Here is a 9,490-nt window from a genome sequence, read left to right as displayed (position 1 = left end):
TATAATAAATTTCAACGAAATAGTTTTTAAATATATTTTTTATAAAATTTAATTAATTAAAATAGTTAAATTTTACGTTAAAAACGTCAACTATGACATTTTATTGCGACAATGGGAGTAATAGTTTGTGTAATAAAACATTAAGATATAATAGTTAATTTATTTTTTGTCAATTAAGTTTTTAAAGAATATATTTCATAAATAAAAAGAAAAAAGTTAATTTATTTTATCATTTTAAATATAAAAAATAATAGATAAATTTAATAAATATTTAATTTAATAAAAAATTAATTAATTAATTTTAATTTAAAAATACATTAATATTAGTTGTAATAAAAATAATTAAAATATTATTTTAATAAAAATAGGATTAAAAAATAAGTATCCATTAATTTTAATGCTAAAAATAATATTTTATTTGATAAAAAACAGGATTCAATAATTTAAATTTTATCAAAAATAATTTATTTTATCAATTTAAATATGATAAAAATTAATAAAAAGTTATTCAAAATTCACCTTAATGAAAATAACCAATTAAAGAATTTTACTTTAGTAAAGATTTTGCTGTGTTAAAAGTAATACATTTTATTAATATTTTAACTAATTAAGGAAATTTAAATATATTTATTAATATTTTAATTAAAAATTGAATAATTAATTTTAAAATTTTTCAAGTGCAAATATGTAGTTTAGTATTTGTATTTTTAGAGTTGATAGTTGGCTAATATACTAAAAAAGCTCTTAAATTACTGCACTTTGTTTAAATAAGTCCTTAAATTGTTTTTGTAGTTAAATAAGTCCCTATCCTATGATTTATATCCATAAAAGACCTTGATTAATATTAAAGTAAAACTATTTTAAATTTTTACACTAATTTTTTGCTAATGTGATTTTGATGAGAATACTTTATTAAATAAAAATAAACTAATGTTTTTGAAAGTAAAACAAAATAATATTTCCAAATTTTTTAATGTGCTTATATATATATGCATGACCCATTTAATTACTCTTTTGAATATTTTAGTTACTTCTTCAAATTTTATGGTGATGTTAAAAGTGTATAGCATTTTTATTGAATCAACGAGAAATTAAGATAAAAGCTTGAAATTAAAAATAATTTTACTTTAATATTAAAATCAATGACTTTTATAAGTAAAGATCATAAGATAGATGCTTATTTAACTATAAAAATAATTTAAAGATAGATACTTATTTAACTATAAAAATAATTTAAGGGCTTCTTTAAACAAAGTGTAATTCTTAAAGGGCCTTTTTGTATATTAGCCTTGATAGTTTTATAGGTATTATAGAAATAGATATAAATCTTTTCAAAATAAATGTTAAATACAACTTTTTTTTTAAGAATGGATAGCATAATTTTGTGTAAACTGTATTCAATTATTTGTAAGTTTTTTTTATATTTTAACTATGAAAAGTTACAAAATGGTTATTCAATTATTCGATTTTTTTCTATTTTAGTCACCAACTATTAAATGGTGGGCAAAAAGATGATGTGTTAGCTTTTAAAATTGTCATAATAGTTTTTTTTTTTTTTTGCTTTGGTGAAAGTCATAATAGTAATTTTAACTCTCAACATTTATACATGCTAATTTAGTCTTGATTTTTAAAAAAATTAACCTTCAATGTTTACACATCGTGTAAATTTGGTCTCTTTTTTTTCAATTTTTATTTTCTCTGTGAGCCTTTCAACTAAAAGTTTAAAAAACAAATATATCAACTAAATGTGATTGGAAATATACCAAAAATTGAAACACCCAAAATCAAAGATAATAATTTTTCTTTTCTCAATGTTGTCGATTGAATCTTAGCTCAATTGGTATAGGTATTGTTATTAATATAGGAGGATGTGGGTTTGAGTGCGCTAAAGCGTATTATGGGTTGGGAGGAACTATGGGTGACTACCCTAACGGAAAAAAAATTAAAAATTTTAAAATTATTAACAAAAAGAAGTAAGATATTATTTGGAAAAGAAATAATAATGTGTTAATTAAGTCACGTCAAGAAATGAGATTGGATTCCAGCTCAAGGAAACAGATCATTGTTAATAATAAAGTTCAGACTTAAGTGACGATTTGTCCCCACCTTTAACAGCTGTTTACAAATAAACAAATCTAAGTTTTCCCATTAGTTAAAACAGATTTAAATTTAATCCCCGCCCCAACATCTTCAGAATTTCCAGCTAAAAACTATCAATCATTTTCATTCAACTCTACTATTTGTTTGGTTGCCAAGAAATTGAAAAGGAAAATGGACAAATTCATGGGATTCAGTTCTCATAAATATTCCCCTAACTAAAATCTGGGATTTAGCTCGAAATAATATCTTTGTCTGTCCATAATTCAAATTCGGTTAAGTTAGGTATAAAGTTTCTCAAATGGAAATATCAACTTTCATTTCTAAATTAGGTAAGGCCAACACACATGGTTGAAATCATAAATAATGCCCCACTTCATTGCAATTAGTCCTACCATATTACAAATCAGGAATCCCTGTAAGAATTCGCTAAAGAATGAATTTGCAGAAAACAATCTGGGAATATTCAGATTAATAGATCAATTTTCTCTCAAGCTGTAATTCTTCTGTATATACAAAGGCCTCTCTTTGTCTCTCATGGAGGGCCTAAAAGTGAATCAGAAATTGTTGTTCTAATGGTTAATTACATCTCAGTTTTCACTTGGCATGCACCACATAATTTCATCAAAATCTTGTTCAACTATGCTTACTTTGACAGCTTTGTGGTTGATTCTGGCCAAATCCCATTTGAACAATGCTTTGGAGGTCATCACCCCAAAATGATCCAATCTGAAGACAATTTATTCAGCTTTCGCTTAAGATTCTGAACGATATTAACCAGGAATTAACTACAAACTACTCAGAGACTAGTGGTTTTATTGATTACCTGAGGGTTAGCATCAGAAATACCATCAACAGGAGGCAGCTGCAATCCTTGTGTTTTATGCAAGGCAGCATTTGCTGGATTCATTGAGAATTGAATCTGTGTGTCATTGGATATGCCATTGTTCATAGGAAGCCCTTGCTGGGGTTGGTACCTTAAACCGAATGCCAGCGCAGAAGAATCCATTGGATAATGAGAATGCGGCAAAGATCCACGAGACCGAAACATCTGCAGCACGCAACCGATGCAAGTTTGTCACTCAGAAATTCAGATGACTTAAACCATAAACAGATAACAATACCATGGAGGAATATTAACTTACATCCTTAGACAGTAAGGCTTCCGTGTTAGCATTCATCCTTGGATTTACAGTAGCCAACTTCATAGATAAGAACTGTAGAAAATATAGAATATAAGAAGCAATTTTAAGCACCCAAAACTGAAATCAATAGTGCAATTAACGAAAGAGACACTGGAGAATTCCGGTTTACCTCGACCTGACGCTGCAACGACTGCACATAGTTGATAATTTCATCAAGCATAAGTGCTTTGCCAGTCACCTGCAACAAATTTTATTCACAATTTAGTAAAATTCCCAGATTAAAAATGTCTGAAAATGGTCTACCATCTTCAAACTCACCTTATTGCAACCTGGAACAAGATCCTGAAGGAACTTCATCCTTTCACTTATTTTCTCTCTTCGAACCTGGATAAATACAAGATTACAAAAAGATAAACAGATTAATACAAATCCTAAATACCCCCTGCAATGAATGACTAAAGATCCTTGGTTTTGAAGTTTCTTACTCTTTCAGCAAGACTATGGCTATCAGTTGCTTGACCCCTTCTGGCCCTGACATGGATGTAGTCCTTTGGCGGCTCTGGTGGCTTGGGATTCTCTTTATTTTCTGCTTTAGCACTGTCATTTTGTTGCTTGCTTCGTTTGGCAGTGGATTCATCGTTCTCCTCAGCAATCTAAAATGGATAACAATGTTAGTTTCTCTATAGATTTATCTTCAGAATTTGATAATTCAAAGACAACAATACCTTAGCATCAGCAGCTGCTGGAGATGGGGTTTCTTTTGCTTTCCCTCTGGGCATTGATTTCCTTTTCCTGGCATTGGCATCGTTTTGGGCTTTGATGCTTGAACCCACACCTGGGATCTGTTCAGATATTGAAGATTCATCTTTGGAATCACCATTCTCTGGCGATGAACACCTTGAGAGCCTACTGTTTCTCTTATCAGAACATGAATTTCCATCCTGGAGTGTGTTCTTGTTGCTGTCTGGAACATGTACTTGAGATCCAGTGACCATAACGGATTGATTCGTGGAAACTCTGGTCAGCTGAACAAATTCAGCTTCAGTCACTCCAAGCTGAGCATTTAGGCCATTAAAGCAGGAAAATCTAGCAGCCCTCTCAGCAAATCCAGGGTCAACTGAAACTGGTACCAAGCTTGGATGTTTGAGTATCTGGTTTCCTCCCATCATAGAAAGATTGAGCTTGGGTGGTGAATCCAATGGAGAAGTGTAACAGGAAGTGTTGGAACTGCAATTGTTGTTATTATTTTGTGGTTTAATCAATGACTGGGGTGAAATATCACCAGTATTACAAATATTTCCTAATTTTCCAATCAAATCTGTCATCATTGTATTATCACCAGAAGCAGGAAAATTAGTACTTCCAGCATTGGATGCAGCTGGAGAACACACCATAGAACTCAATGCTGACTCAAAGGGATCGCTCTGATCCATTAAATTATGCCATTTGGGATTCAAAAAACAACTTCCAACACAATTCAGTTCATCTGTTTCCATTTCCATCCCAAAACTGCAAGAATTCCAACCTGCTTGTACTGCCTCACCCATAAAAACCTGATCTTTTTCCATGGGAGAGAACAAAAAAAAAAAAGGAAGACAGAAACTTTGTAGGAAAATTTGAAGACCCAGATGGAGAATAAGGGTAAAAACCAAAGAATGAAGACACAAGAAACAACCCAGAATTATATTCCAAGGAAAAACAAGAAGCAAAGGTTTACAGTTGGAATTGAGTGGAAAAGGGGGGTTGTTCTTATACAACAATGATGGTGGCAATGTGAAAAAGCAAAGAGAGGAGAGAGAGAGAGAGAGAGAGAGAGTGAGTGTGTGTGTGTGTGTGTGTGTGTGTAGGAGTTGAGAAAAAGCAAACGGAAAAAGAAAAACAAAGAAAGTGTGATGAAATGTGGGAAAGTGAAGAGCAAGCAAAGTAGATAAAGAAAGAAAATGTCTATTTTACCTTAAAAAGAAAATGAAATGAACTTTTTCAACCAATTCATTTTTTAATTTTTTCCTAATTTAAAATAATTAGTAAATATTAAGTGAAAAAAACCGAACACCAAGACTCAGCCTAATACTGGCTGCGTAATAGACGGTAGAAGGAAATGCGGAGCCTTCAACGTTTCGAATTGATTAAATGTATTAGAACTTTTCAAAGACAGCTACTCCAAATTCTTCTTTTAACTACCATTTAATTTTATAATTTCAATCTATATTAATATAAAAATATTATTTTAATATAAGCGGTCACTTCAAGTTTAAAATTATCTTTAGTCTAGATAATAAAATAATTTCAATATAAATACATTAATTTGATTTTTAAAATAATACATTAATTATATTTTAATAATTTTTAAGAGTTAATATTTAATGCATTCACCGTATAATAATAGTTATATATGCATATCAATAAATAATATTAAAATATAACAATAAAGTAAAAAAAATACTAAGAAAGTATATTAATTTCATTCGAATTTATATTTAAGTAATTGTAAAAGATTGTTTAAAGACTTCAACTAAAAATTTTAATATAGATTGTCTCCTATAATGAGTTAATCAACTTTTTTTTTTTAAGATGTCAAGGTATACATTATAAATTTCAAATAGTAATAATAATAATTAAAAAATGGAATAATATTTGCTACACTATTAGTAGAGTTTTTAGACTCCACAAACAGGGTTAAGGGGTTAACAAATGTCCTATAGGGTATAGTAAAATGAATTAGTATTTAGTAGATTGACAGTATACTTTTTTTTCTTTCACAATTAGCTATAAAAATTTTCATGTGTATTTTTTAAATATTTATTTTTAATATTTTTGTAACAGCCTGTTTTCAGTGAAATCAGAACAGTGGTTTTGGGACCACAAATCTGAAGTACAAATATTTATTTTATTATTATTTTAATTCTTACAGCATGTTAGTAGAGTCATATGAAAAATTCGTTAAGAAATTTTATCGTTTGCATGCTTAATTAGATAAAAAGGACTAAATCGCGTAAAGTGTAAAAGTTGGGTTCTAATAACTAAGGTGTCTAATAGCTATAGAATTTTAAAATGAAAGTCCTTAAATGGTGAATAGCCCATAAATATGTTAGTGGGTGATAGTGGCTTGGTAATTTTGTAATTTGAAATAATTTTAAAGGTTAAAATGGTAAATGAGAAAATAAAGATAAAATAACTTAAGTAAAATGTATCCCTCTCCTTCATTTTATCATCTTCAACCGATTTTAACAAGGGAAGCCATAGCTAGGTTCTGCCAAGATTGCAAGCTCAATTGGTGAGTGATTTTTGATCCATTTTTAATGATTTCTATGTTTTCGGAGTTGTCGTAGCTTAATCTAGCTAGCCTGAAGACTAGTTTGTGAAACTGTTAAACTATTAGGGTATTACCATTGATGAATATATGTGAGTTTTGAATTTTGATGGTAGTAAATGAATGGTTGTTGTTAGATAAAAAACTTTTGTAAAGGAATTTTTAGTAAAATTGTCAAATAAGGATTTAATTGAAAAATGTGAAATACTTATGGTGAAATGTGTGAATTAATGAAATATATGGGCTGTTATAAGCATAAATGATATTCAGCTAGCATGGGTGTGACTAAAGTGCATGAATTTGCATTTTTATGAGCTAGGGACTAAATTGTAAAGAAATCAAAAGTTTAGGGGGAAAATAGTAATTTTCCATAATATGAATTTTGAGTTGAATTGAATAGAATGATGCTTAAAGTAGTTAAATTTGATTATATAGATCAAGAAAAGCCACGTTCGGAATTAGATCGAGGTGAAGATTAAGTAATGGATTGATCGGTCGATTATCTCCATACTAATTCGAGGTAATTTCGTATGTTAGTAAGCTTTAAATTATATATGTGTTTAAATGCTTAATTGATATAATTGTGATAATACGATACTTCAAATATTCTTAACGAGATATCAGCAATTACATGGATCCCGGTTGAACCTTAGGAATAGATAGGATACAAATGACATGTCATTAGGGGTTATTGTATTTTGGGTGCTGGTCTTGTACGTCCTATCGGTTGCTAAGTATCCGACACGTGTTGCGATTACTTGACAGCTTGTGTGAGCAGCACCGCGTAGCTACGTCTTGACTGACAACTTGTGAGCAGACTTAGTGATGGCTCGAGAGTGAGCATCTATATGAGATATGAGATAGAGGTGGTTTTGATAATGTATTGGCACTTAGTGTGCGAGATACCCGAGTATCCAATAGTATTCCAAATGGTTCAAAGGGTACAGATGATGATACGAGGTTACAAGAGTTTATACGAACCAATATAGGTATTCGTGTGAAATACGAAAAGAAATTCATATTTGATGTATTTATACATGACTAACATGATTGTGATTATGTGTTAGGCTTTGGGCCAATTGAAATTTACCTATGTTTTAATTATGCTTATATAAATTGTAGGTGAATGGTAAGTTGTATTTATTAGCCTTACGAACTTACTAAGTTTAATTGTATACTCTATTTTTATTTTTGTGTTTTATAGTGATTCGAAAGCTTGCTAAGTTTAGAAGTTGTCGGAGATTGTGTCGCACTATCAAACTCTCATTTTGGTACTTTAGACTTTATATATTTTGCTTAAATGACACGTATAGGTGTTTTGGCTAACATGACCTATATGTCTTGTTGTGTTTTTGGTCAATTGTGATGGCTTGTAAGGAGGTCACATATTTTGATATGTAAATATGTATAAATGGTCTTATGATGTGTGGTGTATAGTTGCTATATGAATTCTTTGCTTGTGAAATTTGTGTTTTAGCACCAAATGGTTGGAATTGAGATGAATATGCATGCTAAGTTTAGGCACAATGTTTGATATATGTATTTGACCATTTAGATAGACTTTGGAAGTATGTTTCGCATGTTTTAAGGTGGTCAAATGAATGTGCTTATGGATATCATGTTGTATGTGTGGATATTACATGTTATAAACTTGATATTGGTTGGTTTTGAATGCTTATTTGTGCCATGTGTATTGTTGAGCTTAGGTTGGTACCTCATTGGGTGAGAAATGTGGCTTAGAAAATAGCCTATTTTTGTTCACACGGTAGAGACACGGGCGTGTGTCTTAGCTGTGTGTAACACATAGTCATGTGACACGGTCATGTGTCCACGATAATTTTTAGTGAAAACAAGTTAGTAGGTTACACGGGCTAGTCACACAGGCATATGGTTGGCCATGTGACCCAAGTCAGTGAGTTAAACGAGGTCAGACATGGGCTGGGACACGGCCATGTGATCCCATTTCGAATGCCCACACGGCCTGAGACACGGGTGTGTCTCTTGACCGTGTGAGACACACGGCCTGGCCACACAGGCATGTGTCACCTGCACTTTGAAAATTTTCAATATCTTCTCAAAAGTTTCTTGAGTTCATGTTTGAGTCTCGAATTGTTTTTAATGTTCATTTTGGGCCTCGAGGGCTGGTATTAGGGACTATATGATTGTATTTGAATGGTTTTTGTTTGGAATGAGAAATTATTAGAAATTGTATGATTGTATGGCGTGTGAATCTAGTAATACTTTATAACCCTATTTTGACATCAGATACGGGTTAAGGGTGTTACATTTATTGGTATCAGAGCTACGATTTAGTCGATTCTCGGACTAACGTAGTGTCTATGAGTCTAGCTATACATGTCATTTATAACCTATGATAGTGTGATATCTCCTAACAGTTTAAAATCATGTTTTTCATATAGTAATGGATTCAAATCGAGCAGACTTCGATGATGTTGAAAGTAAGGTGCCAGCCTCTATTCAAGGGGCAACGTTGTTTGGATCTAGACCCATGTCTGAAGGTCGTGGAGGAGAAGCTAATGAAACCTTCTTTCATATGATGAATGAGTGGTTCACTGACTATGTCCGAATGAATCCGGCTGCTCAACAACCTCCACCCCTACCTTTTCCCCAACCGATTCCCATAGCTCCTCAAGTCTTAGAACCAGCACATTTGAACAAACCGCCTGTGGATAAAATTCAAAAATATGAGGCTAAAGAGTTCAGAGCTACAGTTGATGATGACCTTGAGAAAGCCGAATTTTGGCTAGAGAATACGATCCGAGTTTTCGATGAGTCGTCTTGCACACTATTAGAATGAGTTAAATGTGCGGTATCTCTTTTGAAAGATGCAGCATACCAATGGTGGAGCACTTTAATATCTGTAGTGCCGAGAGACTAGGTCACATGGGAATTTTTTCAGACCGACTTCAAAAATAAA

General features: G+C 31.5%; 1 protein-coding gene across 1 annotated transcript; it reads right to left on the bottom strand.

The window, feature by feature from the left end:
* Positions 1-2,448: 2,448 nt before the first annotated feature.
* LOC107914772 (transcription factor bHLH62) lies at positions 2,449-5,160 on the bottom strand. The gene is made up of 7 exons (XM_016843794.2): positions 3,968-5,160; positions 3,728-3,895; positions 3,561-3,626; positions 3,412-3,480; positions 3,243-3,314; positions 2,924-3,148; positions 2,449-2,826 (listed from the first exon to the last, which is right to left on the bottom strand). Exons 1-7 carry the CDS (start codon positions 4,808-4,810, stop codon positions 2,734-2,736), a joined length of 1,536 nt encoding a protein of 511 aa, XP_016699283.1. The 5' UTR covers positions 4,811-5,160; the 3' UTR covers positions 2,449-2,733.
* Between the last annotated feature and the right edge of the window lie 4,330 nt (positions 5,161-9,490).

This window comes from Gossypium hirsutum, chromosome D10 (assembly GCF_007990345.1).
Source record: "Gossypium hirsutum isolate 1008001.06 chromosome D10, Gossypium_hirsutum_v2.1, whole genome shotgun sequence".
NCBI lineage: Eukaryota > Viridiplantae > Streptophyta > Magnoliopsida > Malvales > Malvaceae > Gossypium > Gossypium hirsutum.
The sequence above is the reverse complement of the archived record's forward strand: the minus strand, read 5'-3'. Positions and strand labels throughout refer to the sequence as shown.

Excerpts from the sequence above, each read along its gene's own strand:
- LOC107914772 (XM_016843794.2), bottom strand. The coding sequence starts at position 4,810 with ATGGAAAAAGATCAGGTTTTTATGGGTGAGGCAGTACAAGCAGGTTGG. Across the intron at positions 3,896-3,967 it reads CAGCAGCTGCTGATGCTAAG|ATTGCTGAGGAGAACGATGA; the intron begins GTATTGTTGTCT and ends TATCCATTTTAG. Across the intron at positions 3,315-3,411 it reads CGTTGCAGCGTCAGGTCGAG|TTCTTATCTATGAAGTTGGC; the intron begins GTAAACCGGAAT and ends TATTTTCTACAG.